Source organism: Micropterus dolomieu, linkage group LG11 (genome assembly GCF_021292245.1).
Source record: "Micropterus dolomieu isolate WLL.071019.BEF.003 ecotype Adirondacks linkage group LG11, ASM2129224v1, whole genome shotgun sequence".
In the NCBI taxonomy this organism is placed as follows: domain Eukaryota; kingdom Metazoa; phylum Chordata; class Actinopteri; order Centrarchiformes; family Centrarchidae; genus Micropterus; species Micropterus dolomieu.
In genome coordinates, this window is record NC_060160.1 from 18,678,549 (window position 1) to 18,696,680 (window position 18,132).

Genomic DNA, 18,132 nt, shown 5'->3' on the forward strand with positions numbered 1-18,132 from the left:
AGGACTCACAAATGCAAAAATGAGCCCCCAACTCAGCCTAGTCTTTAGGTAAATTGAAATGAAAGTTTGCCATCAGGTGACAAGACTTTGTGTAACTTGGTACGGTAGGATACCAATGGGTGATCTTTTTTTACTTTCACACGTCATGTTTATTAATACCAATAGATCAGCATTTTGCCTAACATTTCTGACAGTAGCATAGTTTAAAACTGGTTAGTTGAGTTGTAAATATGGTCCTTTTATAGTGTAAGTGACCCACCCATCTGTAGAATTATACCACTAAATGCCAGTACATCTGGTTGGGTTGTCTTGTCTTGCAGATTAGCTTGATAGTGATTTAACATGCTAATCTGTCTTCAGGAAAAATCACAGCTCTAAACCTATAAATCTTTTTGTCTTAGTCTGTAGAGCATAACAATATGCTGTGATTGTTGAACTGATAGCCTTCAGCATATATTTATTTGATCAGACTGCCAGCAGAATGAGTCATACAGGTGTTCGTGTTCTGCCTCCTTACAGAGCACCAGGCCGCCCTCTTGCAGCTGAAGAGAGAGTGCAAGGAAGAGCTGGAGAGGATGCATGTAAGTTATCACATGACTTTTGCAGACATGTTAAAACACTGCCCAAGCAAGGCAGCCTATAGCACCCTTCAACAACAAGGCAATTCAAAGTGCTTAGAAAGTTACAATATTAAACAGAAATCTGTTTTGTCCTACAGTTGACTCTCCTGAACACAAGATGGCACTAAGCAAGCATGAAATGTTCAAGCGCAGCAGTTGAACTGGTGTAACTCCACTCAGTATTTACTTGCATCACTAGATGTTGCATGTTTTACAGTTGCCCAGTATTTTGTATAAATTTTCTTTTGAATGGAAATTGACCAACCTGTCAATTAAGTTTTTTTTGTTTTTTTTAAAGTTGTTGTTTTTTTCTTTCCCGGTGAAACAGTATAGATGGGTTCAAATAGAAAAAGAATTAATCTGACTCAGATTTCTGTTGTCGAATGTGTGTCCTTATATTAGAGATATTGTATATGGAATTTGTTTGCAAGCTTCCAGAGCTCAGATGACACATATAACAAATATATTCATTTATTTAAAACAAAAAATAATCAAATTAAAACCAGTGTATGATCATTTAGTTAGTAAACCATTAAAATCTTAAAACATTGAATTATAAAATACTTTTTTTATAATCAATGAATGTCCTGATTATTGTCTCCTAATGTGACCTTTACCACTTTTATACAAAAAGTGAAACTGAACTTCATAATTTTAGTGATTCAAAACAGAGGCAAAATCTTACAGAGCATGTTATGTTTCACTCAGTGTCAATTAAAAAAGATCTACAAGAGCGTGCTACCGACCAGAAGTTCATGTTTTTGTATATAATAATGTAACTTCTAAATGTTAAGTCCTTGCCGCACACAGAAATCTGTGATGGACATCTCTCTTTCTTCAATATGGTGGCTCTCGAAATTTATTTTAAAGGTGACAGGTTTCGTTCATCGAAAGCAGAGATTAGGAACAGTGTTTCCCTGTTGTTTTTGTTATCCATCTGTAAACTCAATTAGGACTCGTGCTGCATACCTTTGGAAAACCAAAAGAACATACTGTAGTTTGGCCATGATACATAATTTGTACCACTGATAAATTGTTTTATGGACCATTTCCTTAAGAAGTCTGACCACAGAATTAGTTTCTCAGCCTGTCTGCATAAAGTCTTTAATTTGACGTCAACCTTTAAAGCACTGCTGCAGACACTGACAAACATGTACCACAGTCAGCCCACAAGAAAGGGTGGGAACGTGCCTAATTTTATTTCTAAACTGAGAGAAGTTAACAAGGAACATCTGTAAGATTTATTACAAAACAATTTCCTTTCTGTATCAAATCAATACTTCGCTTTGGCTGGATTGTTCTTCATTGTTTGAAATGTCAAATGAAAAATTGGACTTACCAGATTGTCACTGTGAGAGTCAGATATTAACCCCAGACTGGGGAAATGTAATAGCAGTGAAGTTAAAAACAAAGCTAAACATTTTATTTTTGTTATTGCTCAACAATGACTCAAATTCATGTAGGTACACTGGAATAAATATACACTTAAAAGTAAGTTCATTTAAGGAAAACACAACACTACTATGGTTTTATTATATTACATTGATAGAAAATGACAGAATTTTTTAATACTGTGGATTTGTTTTGTCTTGAAATTCTGCTCTTGCTCTTCACAGTCTGACTTTGAGCTGCAGATCTTCCAGCTGCGAGGTGAGCATGCTGTCTCAATATCACACCTGGAAGGAGTCATTGCCAAGATGCAAAGAGACAGGGCCTACAATACACGTCAGGAGCGAGGTGAGGTCTGCGATGCTGCTGTGTCCACCGCAGATGACCCGATTCCCAAGACCTGCCGCACCGTGGGTATCCAGACGGACAGGGAGACCTTCATCAAGAGCCCTGAAGGTGACGGCAGCGGGCTTGCTCAAAGCCCCAACCAGAATGTGCCGAAAAAACTCATCTTGGACTCTATCGGACTAAATCTAAAAGCTGAAACAGCCCCAGGTCCTCCTGGACCGCCGCCTCCTCCCCCTCTCCCACCAGGCCTCTCTGGACCACCACCACCACCTCCTCCTCCTCCTTTGCCAAACAACATGGGAGCACCGCCACCACCCCCACAACCACCTCCTCTTCCTGGAGGTGGTCCACCGCCCCCACCACCACCGCCTCCCCCTCCTGGCCTACCTGGAGCTGGTCCACCTCCTCCTCCTCCCCCTCCTCCAGGCTGTGGCCCTCCCCCTCCTCCCCCTATGGGGGGCTTTAGCCAGAAGGTGGATAAGGCCCCACGGAAACCTGCCATTGAGCCGGCCTGTCCCATGAAGCCTCTATACTGGACCAGGATACAGATACAGGACAATAAGTATGAATTACTATGTATTACTCATTACAGTTGATTACAACTTGGGTCTAATTTTCAATGTTTTGGCCATCATTTCATTTTGTAATAATAACATTATACTCAGCAAGTTAATTGCAGAAATCTGGGAATGATGCTACATTGCTATGAAGAAGTACAACCTGGCAAGAAACACGAGCACTCAGATGAATGTTTCTTGTTCCATTGGACTTCGATATAGCAATGTTGCCCTTTTCCCAGATATCAGAAATTACTTTGGTGAGTACCATCTTATTATCACTGATAGAAATGATGGCAAAACACAATCATTAGTAGCGCACGATGTCTGTGAAGGTTCTCAGTCCTCCAGCTAATATTTAACAAGAAATTGCAGTAAAAAAATGCAAACTTAGGTTTTAGGTCATTCAGAAACATGTATCTTTTATGTTTTGTCATTATGTTAAAAAAGAAATACTAATGGCTGATAAATCATTGTATAGATATTTTTAGCTTCCAGATATTTAGAATATCAGATTCAAAAATCCAGTATCTGTCAGCCTATATTAAAGATCCACACTAGGACAACTATAACAATTAAAATATTCAGAATGCACATGTCATGTGACTTGTTTACATTTGATAGGATGATTAACGTTTCAGTGCGTTTGGTCTCATCTTGATTTTAGTGATTGTTTTGGGGGATTACTGCAGAATGCCTGCAATGAGGTTCTGAAAGCAGGGGGTGGGACGAAGATTTCCAATACTTGAAGTTGCAAGAGTAAAACTGTTATCCCAGGGCTAATGAAGCTTCATTGGCCCTGGTGTTTTGGGGTCTTAGTTTAGCTCTGAACACTCCTCTTCAGAGAGATATCATAGATGCGGTTGCTGTACCAGAAACTCTGTAATTGTAAGTGGATTATCCAGCCCATTTGCAGTGGCTGTGGTTGTTGCCTCTGAGTGCCAGGCTTCCAGCTTTATGGCCTTGTATTTCCATGGCTGGATTAGTGGGGGAAGCTGTATTGTGGTTTGCACTCTCTCCCTGGTCCTGGCCAGCGCTGGAGGACTGTCTGACTACACTACAGCAGTTTCATGTCAGCTATAAATTTAACTGTAAAGGGCTAAGTTAAGGGGCATTAAATGGGTCAAATGTTTAACTATAGCTGGATCAGCTGTGTGATCTCTGTTAATGGTGTGAGGTTCTGAGTTATGAGGGGGAACAGTGTAAGGTTTGAAATGATGCCAGGTGTCTCAATGTAAGCTGAAACACAAAGTACAGTTGGCAACATGCGGGACTGACTTTCTGGGTAAAAAGGAAAGGCTTTAAGGGGATTCAGATTCAATCTTAGTCATAGTCTGGTCAATTAGACAGATATCTTGCATGGAAGTATTTCTTGGGGTTTGGATGTAATTTTCTGTTCCGAGCTAAATTCCTGCACAGTCTTTTTTCAGAGTCGGAGGCTGTTCACTGGACTTATTTTCCTCAGTCTCTCAGAAATGAGTACAAAATCAAAGGCGGATTTTGGGACAGTATCATTATGTCCTCAACAGAAAACCTCTTGGCTGCCCCAGATAAATACACTCACCACTGCAAAAGGAAGCCAACTGCATGCAGAAACAATTGAACTTACTCGACCCAAACGGAGTCACTGGCAATGCAGTTGATTGTTCTGGTATTTAAGCCATGATAAGCCTGCCAGCACTTGTGTTTGTGTGTTGTGTCCAGGTTCTCTTTCTCATTGTAAATGGGCCTTGACTTGGGGAGATTGACCTACCAGTCTCATGAGCTCACAGATGAACACGGCATTGTGAATGTAGAAGGTGGTGTATTATAGATGTCATCACTCCAACACATTTCTTTTAAAATAAGTGTATTTCTTAGTAAGACTGTTGATTATGCTCTTCATGTCCATTTGATTAACAGACATGGGGAGGAAAAGCAGAGACAAATGTGTTGTTTTAGCGAACAGAAAAGTAGATGTGTTGGTAACAGCAGATTGCTTTGCTCCTGAACATCCTCTTGACTTTAGACACCTCTTGTTCTTATTTTCTGCCTCTGTTTGTTTTTTCCCATGTTACTCAGCAACTTCTGGAACACAACACTGCCTCCTTTATTCTTCTTCATTTGCTGGAAATGGTCCCTTTATTATAGAAACAAGCTTGTCTTAAACTTTTGTTATTTTTATCACCTAGCTCATAAACACTGCTTTTTAAAGTTAAGATTGCGGCCAAGTTTTTGCCAGACAGCGAAATGGAAAAAGAAAAACAGTGGGCAAGTTGAATAAACATCAAATAAGCTTCCACAAATAGAACACACAATTTGTTTAGCTCAAGGGAAATAACCTACATGTTTCTGTCACTGTGACTGTGTTCACATATTTAGCACCGTATAACTTCAGTTTTTATGCATATACAGTATCTCTCAGAAGTGAGTACACTCCTCAAATTTGTAAATATTTCATTATATCTTTTCATGTGACAACACTGAAGAAATTAAACTTTGCTATAATGTAAAGTAGTGAGTGTACAGCTTGTATAACAGTGTAAATTTGCTGTCCCCTCAAAATAACACATCACACACCCATTAATGTCTAGTGAGTCCACCCTTAAGTGGACATTAACTAGACATTAGACCGCTGTGGGCTGGACTCACTTTTGTGAGATACTGTATATTAAAGCTTATAATGCATAAAATTAATCACAGACTAAAATCTTAACTTCTTTTTTCCAGCAACAACACACTCTGGGGTTCTCTGGAGGAACCAAACCTCGTCAACGCCAATGAGTTTGAGGACCTTTTCTCCAAAGCCACACTACAGCCGAAGAAAAAACCCCTGTCAGACACCTATGAGAAGAAAGCCAAAACTAAGAAGGTAAATTCAGTTGCTCCACTCTCCCCTCCTCAGTTTGGGTTATATCTTCTTATTATCTCAGTTTTTCCTTGACATTGTTTGTTTGTGTGGAAAGCGGTTTTTTTTTGGATTTCAATCTCGCAGCAGCCACCTGAGGGCGTTGTTGGCATTGCTTTTGTTCTGGTGTCATGTTCAATCATAAATCAAAGAAACAAATAACAAAAGGTAAGCTGGGGAGAAATGGATTGTGACTCTCATCAGGTCTTCCTCAAGACTGTTGTCTGCAGGTGCCAGGTCCTGCACTGGGCCAACATTGGGCTATCAGTTTATGAGTTCACTCGTTTGTTTTTTCTGGACATGCCAAGCTTACTATGCAATATCTGTGCAAGTCAAGTTAAAGTGTAAGATGAAACAAGTTGACAGAAATAAGAAAACATCTGCTTTGTGCCAGATTGATTTACCCCCCACACCACCACCACCACCAACAAAGACACACTTGTTGATGGCCTTGTCAAATGCTGCAACTCTGCACTTCTGCTGCAGCCAGTGCCGCGTCAGTATCCTGGCTGCCTTGCGGTCCTCGCTGTGGCGTCCAAGCAGTTAAAAATCGGCCACTGCCCCAGACGGGCCCCTCTAAATCCATACACATCCCCTATTCTGATCAATTTGTCGAGGCTCCACTCTGCTCCAGAGGGTCTGTGTGTGTGTGTGTGTGTGTGTGTGTGTGTGTGTTCTTCTGTCCCTGATCTCCATCCTTAGGTCTCTTGATTCAGTCTGGTCACTCTAAAGCAGCAAACTGTCCAACATTTGATCCAACTCAGACAGCCACATCCAGACACAAATCCTGCCAACTGTCTCCTGTCTGGACTTACATCAGCCTTGAAGAGGTTTGACCCCACTAATGGAAACACTGTTGAAACAAATTCATATCAATCAAAAAACTCCATGTCCAACATGTTTGTTTTTTTTAGTTTTGTTTTTTTTACAGCATTTAAGAGAAGGACCTTTGTGGTTGGAGTTGATATCTATGTTTAGACATTTTGTCCCCAGCACTGATTATACAGGAGTCTTATATGTAATATAATGGTCTGTGTTTAGAGCCAGCAAGAGCATTCAGAGTCCAACTCTACGATTAAAGAGGGAAAGTGAATACGTGAAGGCATGGTTGTTTTCAGCCCGCTTAGAAGTCCAGCTCACTGGAAAGATCGTCAAAATAAAGAAACTTGTTTACGTGATCATTTTTTATCTCTGAAAGTTTATACTCTAAGTTAAAGAGAGAGAAATCATTTGAGCGAGAAATCATCTGAATCACCAGCCGATGATGGCTTCCAAGAAGTTCAGCTGGTTAACGGGTGGGAAAGGAAGAAAGGGGGGCAAAGCACGAAGAGAAACAGATTTTGTTTCGGGGGAAGGGTGGGTAGGAAGGGATAAGAGCGGGGATGAAGACTAGGTGCTACTGAGTTAAGGAGGAAAGGATCATAAAGATGGACTGAATGAGGGGAGTAAAAAAGTGGATAAAGACAAATAGGATAGGGAAAATGGGGAGGGTGTGTAGGCAAAAAGTCAATCAGCCACCAAGCAGAGAACGGAGCTCATATTTATCAAACTGCAAAAAGTAAACTAAATTGAAAGATGAAATCTCTCACTTTTACTTAAATTCACAAATTCTCTTATTTGCAATCCCTTTTTATCTCATTGGATGCTACTTGTTAATTAATTTCAAGAGTTAATAAAAACAAGAATAAAGAATGAATTTCATATGAAATAATTTAAGAATTACGATTTGAAGATTTTACACACTTGAACTTAAAAAATATATATAATTTTACAGGGCTTTGCCTTTTGTCTGATTGCTTACTTCTCTCTAAGCATACATGTAATTAACCACATGGTCACTTTAATGCTCTTCCTACTCTTCGCTGTCTCTGCCAGCACACTCCGAGTCTGCACAGAACTCACATTTAATGTTGCCAGTGAGTCTGTGTAAGGGGAAAGTGTGTTTCAATTACCATGTTTGTTTGTTTCTGTGTGTGTTTGTGCCTGCGCCGGCATGTGTTTGTTTCTGTGTGTGTTTGTGCCTGCGCCGGCATGTGTTTGTTTCTGTGTGTGCGTGCGTCAAACGCTTGAGTGCACGTGTGTGATGACGGCACATCCTCGCGAGCCGTTATGCACTTGCTCAGAAAGTGTTGCCAGATCATGCTAACACCATAGCCCCGGGGGCCTCTGTGCGGCGAGTGGAGATGAGTGGGAGGGAATGGAATGTGTGTGTACATTATGCATATGAGCCACTTCCCCCCGCTTTCCAACAACTCCACACGGCAAAAGTTGAAACTTGGGGGATTGCAGCCGATGCCTACATGAGTGAGTTAATCTATATCATGTGTGCCATAGAAAAATCAAAGCTTTGTTTACTCTGGAGCCCTTCTTTCTCTCAATGATTAGCATATCAAAGCAGAGGAGATGACATGGAAGAGAGCTCTCCCACCCGAGCAGACCAGAGGAGACCGGACCGGACCGGACCAGGGGTATAATTGCAGGCATGTGGCTCCACTCCACTGGCTAGAGGAGGCAATGGAGACAGGGCACCTATAGGCGTGGGGGAGCGGAGAGGATGCGCATGTTGGTGCATTCTTGATTGAGGAATTAGGAGGAGGGGGAGAGATGGATGAAGGTGAAGAAGTCAATCAAGTTATATATGCTGTTTGTATGTCAGTAAACACAAACGGCAATTTCTTGTACCCACTTACATCAAACATGAATCAAGTTTATACATACCAGATCTCCTTAAACAAACAGCAGATTTAACCAGTCTTTGGAATAACTTATGAGCAATCATAGTGCGTTTATTAAAGACATATTTGAAGCTCTGGCTATGACGTGGGAGAGTGGGTGTAAGACATAACACCGCTGGGTGAGACTGGGGTTGTTGAGTGTATTGTAGGTGGTTATTGATGGGAAGTCTTGATCCAGTTGTTATTGTAACATCTGCCTGGGTGATTCCAGACAGATAGTCAGTCAGACAGACAGTCACCACAGAGCAGGCTGGCTGCTCAGCCGTGGCTATGTAAACTATCCATTTGGCTCTGAACCTGCATCACCCTGCCCACCTCGCCGAACATCAGCCACCTGCTTCAGCTCAAATGGCTGACACTCCCAGTGTCTTCTTCCATCATTTTGTTTATTTTCCTAAGCTGCTTGCTTTTTCTCCCTCTTCTTCTCCTCTTTCCTTTGACCTGTCTGCGTTATTCAAGTGCCCACTGCAGTTTCACATGGAAGCTTCAGAGTGCCTTGACTTCACTTTTTGTCCACCGGAGGGAGACGTCGGCCATTGACGTCTACCTGTCTCAGCATCAGCATCAGGCGGCTCCCTCCGCTTGTCCAAGCTGTTTGCGCCTCTGAAGCCAAGCATCCAGCATCGGTTGTCTTTTCTCATTAACGTAACTGTTTTGGCTAATTGGCGAGTTCTGCAGCCACAGTGAGCGGGAAGGGTTCCTGGGCTGCTTTTAGTGTGGCCCGTCCAAAGTGGTTAATTAGAGGTGTTGGGAAAGCCTGGTACTCAGCCGTCTCAAGTCCTTAGAGTGGGAGATCCCCAGTGATCCAGGTAATAGAGCTGGAAGCAGCATGGCACCCACTAACGCCCTGTAATGCAATACCCACTTCTAAGGCTTCTGCTCTCCAGCTCCTACTGGACAGCCCAGTAGCCGACAACGCCATAATACCTAATGAAGAAGCCTGACACATTAACTTTTAGAGCGGGGCTTTGCCTTGCCAAAACTCTCTCTGGCTTTACGGCTAATTCAGTCATAAGTAATTGTGACCATGTGTAGGCACAAATAAAAATCCTGTGAATTTATAGTTTGTTATAAAAGCCCTGCTTTTCTTTGCCTTGCTCTTCTAGACTGTCCTTTTATGGTGCCACTTTTGCCTTTGTACTTTCACTGCGACTTGATATTTTTTGATTATATCTCACACATGTTCTTCAGTAAACTGGAGGAGGTGCTTTTCTGTTTAACTTTGCTCCCTCATTGATGTAACTTGACAAAGTGTGTCCCAAAGTGTGTGTGTGTGTGTGTGTGTGTGTGTGTGTGTGTGTGCGTGCGCGCCGTCGTTTGCATCATGATGATGGGTTCTGACAATGTGTGATGATTTGTGTATTTGTTTGGGTCAATCCAAATGATTTCCAGGCTGCTTAGCCTAACTGGGACTTCATGAGCTCTGTCTCGCTCATCATCTATCATCCGCTTCCACAGCCGGGGGAGTGATTTTTACCCAGCCTCTCATCACAGAAATTAACTTTTTATTCACCATCTGTTCCTCAATTTGTTTTATGTCAGTGTTTGAATAATAGAATTGATGATAAACTTGGGTGTGAAGAAGTCTAGGGTATAATTTGAATTAAAGGTATGAAGCCGTTTTAGATAAATGTACAGAAATTATGTTGTGTCATTCTTTAATTAACATGAGAAAATATAAGTATAAAATTCATTTAACATAAGACAGTTAGTCAATTTAAGCCTGATTAACTGAAATGTATGCTGTGGTTTTTACACTGAATCCCACTACTACTCTTGCAGCAATAACAATTAACAATATGTTTATGTTTTTTCAGATCATCAAGCTGCTGGATGGGAAGCGTTCACAAGCAGTCGGCATCCTCATATCGAGCCTGCATCTGGAGATGAAGGACATTCAGCAAGGTGAGAAATATGTTCCGTTCAATGTGTCTAGAAGCCTGTGCACACTAAGATATTTAAATCTCTTTCAGGGAAGAGGTTCTTATTTAGATTCGACAGTAATAAGATCAATTTACAGTCCCGTGTTTGCAAGAAATTGTGGATGACTTCTGATGAAATGTACATTAAGTTATTTTAAGAGATGAGATAGCAAGCCCTGCAGCGGAGAATAATTTCTGACCTCTTGACAGCTACTAATTTGTAACTAGAGACTTTTGGGATTTATATGTGTTTATAAGTGGATTTTTCCAGTCACCAAGGGGGGAAAGAAAATGTCTCAATTTGTCAAAATGTGAGACAGCTACACTGGGATGAAAGGAGCCTTTCACTTTTTCTGTCAGGCTGCTTAAAATCCTTCCTGCACTGGTAAAAATTTAATTCCCATCTCTTTCATTTGAAGAGCTGCATGGATTCATTAATCTTTGGTTGATCTGTGGAAAATGCAGGCGTTTGTGTGTGTGTGTGTGTGTTGGGGACAGCGTAGATGGGCCAGGAATTGGTCCTGTCCTGGGACTGTGGCGGAGAGAGCCTGCCGCCTGCTAGTCTGAGCATGCGGCCAGCAGATCTGTTTATTGTAGCCAGTGACGGTTTCCACAAGCCTAATGGGACTGACACCCCACTAATGATCTAAGCATGTACAAAACCACCTTCTACACTTAGCAGACACTGTGCTACCACATAAAACCACCTCAAACACAAACCAAACAGCACATAACACCAGGACGCCCATTTTGTTTAGATTTTCCCCTTTCCCTTCAATCCTTTTCCAGTGTCAGTTTGTAGAGGTGCTTTGGTTAAAAAACAAAAAAAAGGTCTGCTCACACCCAGTGTGAGGCTGTTCCTTGTGCCTTCATAGGAGGTATATGTGAAATTAACAATTTGAATCTGACAATGAGGGACAGCCCCTTAATAAGCACTTCTAAGGGCTCTAGTCCCTGGCCTCGCCTCCTTGCCTCCCCTTTGTTGCCAAATTAAAAGGACATGGGACATGTAATGTAATTAGAGCGACTAGGGAGGGAGAGAGAAGGTAGCACTCTGGTTAAGGGAGAGAGGGGGTCAGCTGCACCCAGCGGAGTGACTGGGGGACCTCAAGGGCCACCGTGGTTCAAGGGCGAAGGGAGGCTCTCCCCCACAAACCACCTCACCACATGCACACAAACACATGCACATGTTCACACACCACACATGCACTTCCACACCAAAGCCGATGAGTGAAAAGTGGAAGGAGGGTGTGAGGCGGTTGGCAGGCAGGCTTTGATCTGTCGGTGTGGAGAGATATCCGGCTACCCTCGGATCAGAGTGCTCCTGTGCACACTGGAGCAGGCCCCCCTTTGGTGTGTGACTGACGGCTGCATGGCTGAGGGACTGAATAATCCACTCTAATAAGATGTAGGAAATGGACCTCCAGCGTTTTCTCTGATCCAGGCACTGGGACCACATTGACAGCTTCTCTACAAGAGGAAAAGCTGGGAACCAGAATGCAAAGTATTACCTTGTTAGCTGGAAGCAGTGTGTGATTGAAAAGACTAGGGCTGTGTAATTAAAATTTGTTATATTTACCTGTACCAGTACGATATGTGGTACATGGTACTGATACCAAAGAAAATTGCACGTTTTTACATTGCTTTAATCCCGTTTTCTACCTGAAACTTAATTCCAAAACTCCTTAGTTTTTAAAGAACCATACATGAATGAACTACTTCTCCTTCCGCCTGTCAGAGTCATGCTTGCACTACGGCCCTGTCACAGAGCTTCTTTGAAGTAAGCCGCTGCAGCCCTTCACATTTCCCGCGACTGACTACTGACTATAGCTGACTGTAAAAGCAGTCACGTCTGGCTGTATTTTAGCTGTGAAGGTAATGACACTGTGTGTGATGTGTGTGTGCAAAGACAGTGAAATACTTTGGTAACACCGCACAATTCGCTAAGCAGCTGAGATTAAGTGAAAATAATATGATGATGTTATGAAGCGGCAGTTCTGAGCAGGATATTTTTATTATAATAAAAGAATTTGACAGTAGTTTGATGTCTTGTCATTATGCAACTATTATTTGGAATTGGTAAGCCTACAGCCTAGTCTTTATTTCCCTCATAAATACAGGGAGGGGAGGGGGAAGTCACATTAAACTACAAATAAAATATGTAAAAAGTATCTGTATCAGTATCGGCAATACCAGCCTGGGTATTACTTGGTATTGGATCGTATAGGAATTAAGTGGTATCGCACATCACTAGGGACAGTGATCTTTTGTCACAGCTGATCCAGCAGCACTGCAGCCATCCCTCCCATCGTGTCCTCCTCCCCTCCACCCTCACTAAGCCATAAAACTGTAACACCTCTCAGACGCAAAACAGGAATCACTTTCTCTATATTCTGCCTTCCCTGCATGCTTTAGTTTTTACTGCGTCGGTCAAGCTAAGCAAACATGCTACCTATAGGTGGAGGAGGTCAAGAAACGTCCTTCTTTCTTAGTCCTTTGGTGTCTAAATCATGATCTCTGCCAGCCTTTATTTACCGTCTTCCTTTTACTATTTACTGCATCCTGTGTTTCTCGCTCGGCTCACCTTCTCCTCACTCTAAAATTAATTATAGTTGGCTGGGATTGTTCTAGCTCTGGGCACAGACAGTTTTCAGGTTTTCTGTTTTGAGCTGCAGCAAGTGGCTTTGTTTCCCAGTTTGTCTGCTTTCTCCAGAGGAGAGGAATGCCAGTGTTGGGCCAGCATCTGTGACCTTGCATATACTGTATATACCCCACAGCCTGGCCACACTCCCAGCTTCACTATCTCAAGCTAATATTCCAAATTAGGTGTATAATTCAACTACATGGTAATTGAATTAACTGAATTTAATGTTTTGGAACCCTGGTTTTAGTCAAATGTTGCTCCTTTTTCTTGATTTCAACATTTGTCATTCTCCCACCATCTATAGAATGTGTTACGTATAGTTTGCCACAAATATAATGTTCTATAAACCAAAGTTGAGTTCACGTCCCTAGTCGTAAAAACATGTTTGTTCTTCAAGCACTGGCAGCACTTAAAAGGCACCATGCTTTGGCCAAGATCTTATCCATTTATAAGACTCATTGCTTATAATGAATATCTTTACTGTTCCAGCTGTTCTTACTGTGGACAACTCTGTGGTGGATTTGGAGACCATTGAGGCGTTATATGAAAATGTAAGTATGAAGGAGCAGTCTGTCTAAGGTAATAAAAACATTGAGAAACAAAAGGCTGTAAAGGATCATCTGACAGCTTTAAATAAAATAGAGAAAACATTATTTTTATTGTTGGTTTTACTATAGTATGTGACCAAATGTTTTTTTTGCCCTGCAACAATTGCAGCACCTATTCAGATTTCTACTGTGTCATATTCTCTCACTGGACGTATTTAGCTGTATTGATACATTTTAATTTTGTGCGTCTTTGTAGAGGGCCACCAGTGATGAAATGGACAAGATAAAGAGACATTATGAGAATTCCAAAGAAGATGAAGTCAAACTGCTGGACAAACCTGAACAGTAAGATCACTTCTACGAAAAGTTCCAAGTAGTTTTATCGTACTCCACTAAGACAATTATATATTCACAAATCATGATTGAGTGCTATCAGTATTTTTTGCCAGATTTTCGACCCATCAAACTTAAATTAAAGGGGCTATATGTAGTTTTTCAATGAAGTTACTAAATCAATCATTTTCATTGCCTTATTGTCATTGGGCTCAAAACTCACTTAGAAATGAAGCACACGCCTGTTTTCTCTGTTGTTTGCATCAGCCCCTATTAGGGCTGAACGATTAATTGCATTTGCAATATTATCGATTATGCTCTGGTCACATGACACGTGAGATTTGACTCTCAAATTATTTTTCTCTTATTATGATTTGATACTTCTTCTCCACCACAGCTCATATTAATAATTCATGCAATTCATCCATCACCTAATTTCATCATAACACAGGCCTGGCCTACAAGAAAGAACAGTGTATGTTTAATCTATCTAATATTGTGTCGGTCATACTATACACTGATTTACTGCTTGTCCGTTTTGAAAAAGGAGATAAAGAGCTTAAAAAATAATCGCATATTAAATCGCAATATTGGTAAAAAAAAATCACAATTAGATTATTTTCCAAAATCGTTCAGCCCTAGCCCCTATTCTGCTGCAAATGTGAGGATACCGGGTCAGATTTAGCCCTGTGCACGCTCCCGAGGCTATAGCAACAACACCACAGCTAACGACATGCAGTCCACTCACACCATGAAACAATCGGCTCACAGCAAAACACAGACTCCACGTGCTGAAGCCCATCAGACCAAACAGATTTGGATGATGTTGAGTAAAAACACAGTGAACACCAGAAAAGCTGGACACACACAGAGTCATGATATATAATGTGTGTGTGTATGTATATATATATATATATATATATATAAAACACACACACACACACACACACACACACACACACACACACACACACACACACACACACAGAGTCATGATATATAATGTGTGTGTGTATGTATATATGTGTGTGTGTGTGTGTGTGTGTGTGTGTATATATATATATATATCACACACACACACACACACACACACACACACACACACACACACACACACACACACACACACACACACACACACACACACACATGTATATATGTGTGTGTGTGTGTGTGTGTGTGTGTGTGTATATGTATGTAAAAGTAAGTATAAAAGTATTCCCTTAACGTTGCAGTGGGAGTTTACCTGAGTCTCCAGCATATTGTGTGAATTGTGTCTCCCTGACTATCTATAGCCGTCATCACACTGTTTTTTTTCCGAGAGTGTTAATGTGCCAATATGCGGCTGTCAGCGCTGAATGAAAGGTACGGGGAGCCGGTGTTGATCGGCGTTTGAGCCGGGAACAGTCCTGAGTGAAAGTTGAAGAAACCTGATGGTTAATTGTAGTTTAAACTTTTCTTTATGGTCAACACATCGGATCACTTTATAAATCTGAGGTAGAACATTCAAAACCTTTTTCCCCAACAAAATAAACATCTTAATAATAAGTCCTAATTTGTGTATGATTCAAGTAAATAAAATCAAACATTTATTGAATATTTACTGAACATTTGTTATATAATTATTAAATTATATAAATCGCGATAATTATTGTTATTGTTTTATTGTCCAGCTCTATGTTGAAGTAACAGAGCCTGAAGATGTTTGAGTGAAAAGCCACAGCCGACATGCCAGTGTTTCTGCGTTTATTGCAGGCTTTATGTATGAAAGCGGTTGTGTTTTGGATTTTGGATTTCAAGTGAGCGCGCATATGAGCACACACCTGGTTGCAATCTTAAAACCGCACCACTAGTGGCTGCTGAAAACTCCCTAATGCCCCTTTAATTTACATTGATTTCTGAGATTCCACAGGACATATAAATTAATAAAAAAAACAAGACAAAATGGTTCCACTTTTAATTATTTATTAGTTAGTAGTTGGTCAGACAATCCATAAACATGGTATAATGGGGAAAAAAAATTATATAGTGTTCTGTAACTTTGTGTATGCGCAAACATATGCATTAATGGACATTGCTTCAGTAGTTTAGTAGTTCCTGTTGGGGTTAAGTAGTCCAGGCCAGTTAACGAGGCCTGGACCCAGCGGTGCCGCTCAGCCTGGCCTTCCTATTTCCATGTTTGACCAGAGCTGTCATTACGGCTGCCCGAGTCATCCCTACTCAGTGTCTGCCTCCATTAGCAGGGCCTAATCATGCAGGATGTTACGGCTCCGCTCCCCTCTGACACGGCACTGTTTACATAAGTCGTCCCACATCAGGCCAGAGCTACCTTTGATCAGTCTCTGTGCGCTGCTCACTGCTCTCCCTCCACCCAACCCCGTGGACCTTTCAAACCCAGCCGAGCAGCACCGCTCATGACTATCAGCTGCCTGTGAACAGCAACATTGACTCAGCGGGCCCGCATGGGGGAAGCGTGGTCTGCCAAGGACCCGAAATAGTTCTTCCTGTTAGACATTTTGTTTAATTCTGTCATAACACATCACACCCCGTTCTCTTCCACCTCCTCCTCCTCCCTCCTCCCCTTTTGTTTTCCAGGTTTCTCTATGAGCTCTCCCAGATTCCCGACTTCGAGGGTCGGGCCCACTGCATCATCTTCCAGTCGGTATTCCTCGATACCATCTCCTCCATCCGTCGCAAGGTGGAGATCATCTTGAATGTCTGCAAAGTAAGAACATCACATCAACAAACACTGCGTCAGAAAAGTGTCATTAAGCCACGTGAAGGTTTACTAACCCAAAGGGTGTGTGTGTGTATGTGTGTGTATCTGTGTCAGGATCTGTTGGACTGTAGTCGTCTGCGGGATATAATGGGACTTGTTCTGGCATTTGGGAACTATATGAACGGAGGGAACAGGACAAGAGGTCAGGCTGATGGATTTGGACTGGAGATCCTCCCCAAACTAAAGGACGTCAAGAGCAGGGTAATACACCATTTACAATTTTACACTCATCATCATTTCAGGTAAATACTAGCTAAGTAGAGTACAGTGATATATCACTATGTAATGGAAAGTATAATTGCAGTAATTTCTTCCGCAGGACAATCGTACGAATCTGGTGGATTATGTTGTTTTATACTACCTACGTAATTTTGACAAGGTAAAGTACTGTCAATCAAATCCACACACTCTTAAAACATCTGCAACTCAACGCTCATGTACTTGTGCTTTTATGTTTGCTCCACTGTTCCAGCATGCCGGCACAGACAAGAGTGTGTTCCCTATGCCGGAGCCTCAGGATTTCTTCCAGGCTGCTCAGGTTAAGTTTGACGACCTCAGCAAGGACATCAGGAAGCTGAAGAAAGATCTGACTGGTAGGACATGCCCGGTTGCAGAAGTACATTCATTTTCACTATGGCTATTGAAGCTTAAACTGCACACCACATTGCATTTTATTGCTTAGGTCATCTTTGTTTCATGGTAAATCAGTCAGTGTAATTGTATACATTACCATCTTTCACTAGAGCAGTTTATATGTAAATGTTCATCCCCTGTACTATTCCTGCCCTGTGCAAAGAGGCCTGTGGGTGTGTTCAGGACCTCGGCTGGCCTGAGGCAGCTTTTCCCAGTTTCCAGACATTGTTTCTTGATAGTCGTGTCATAACACCACAGCCTCTCCTATTTCAGTACCAATGACAGAACAGCTAGCCAACGAGGCATCTACATTTCTTTGTTGTAGAGCACTTAAAGGCAGCAGCAAAATCCAGAAAATCAAATTCCAGCTCACTGAGGAAGCATCAGAGTGATAATCAGGGGATAAATAAGTAAACATGATTTCAGTGTTCTGTGCTCAGTGTCGTGGGCGCCAAGCCACTCCATAACCCAGCCAGCCAGCCAGCCATCCAGTCTTGGCCAGGTCCACACAGAGGTTAAAGGCGATGCCCCACAGTGCCCCTGGTGTCTGTGGTTATTTAAATCAACCAATAATACGGCATATGAAAGCAATTAGATATGCTCCGCAGCTCTCCACTACGTTTTTCAGATCGCTGTTAAAGCCCTCTCCTCTCTGACCTGGGGGAAAAATACAAAGAGTCTACTAAAGCACCCACCTCAAGCTGTCACTCATTTATTAGGAAAATGGAAGACCTGAA

General features: G+C 41.8%; 1 protein-coding gene across 4 annotated transcripts in view; it reads left to right on the forward strand.

Moving 5' to 3' along the window:
- Nucleotides 1-18,132, forward strand: part of LOC123978599 (formin-1-like) — a 55,526-nt gene that overhangs the window by 19,704 nt on the left and 17,690 nt on the right. For 3 of the 4 annotated variants that reach the window (XM_046061919.1, XM_046061921.1, XM_046061920.1), the window contains 8 exons: nt 2,654-2,919; nt 5,624-5,765; nt 10,354-10,441; nt 13,592-13,653; nt 13,907-13,995; nt 16,579-16,708; nt 16,817-16,963; nt 17,082-17,355. In XM_046061919.1, coding sequence (XP_045917875.1) covers nt 2,654-2,919; nt 5,624-5,765; nt 10,354-10,441; nt 13,592-13,653; nt 13,907-13,995; nt 16,579-16,708; nt 16,817-16,963; nt 17,082-17,355 — 1,198 coding nt within the window. The remainder of the gene's footprint in view (nt 1-2,653; nt 2,920-5,623; nt 5,766-10,353; nt 10,442-13,591; nt 13,654-13,906; nt 13,996-16,578; nt 16,709-16,816; nt 16,964-17,081; nt 17,356-18,132) is intronic. The other variant, XM_046061922.1, reaches the window with a different exon arrangement.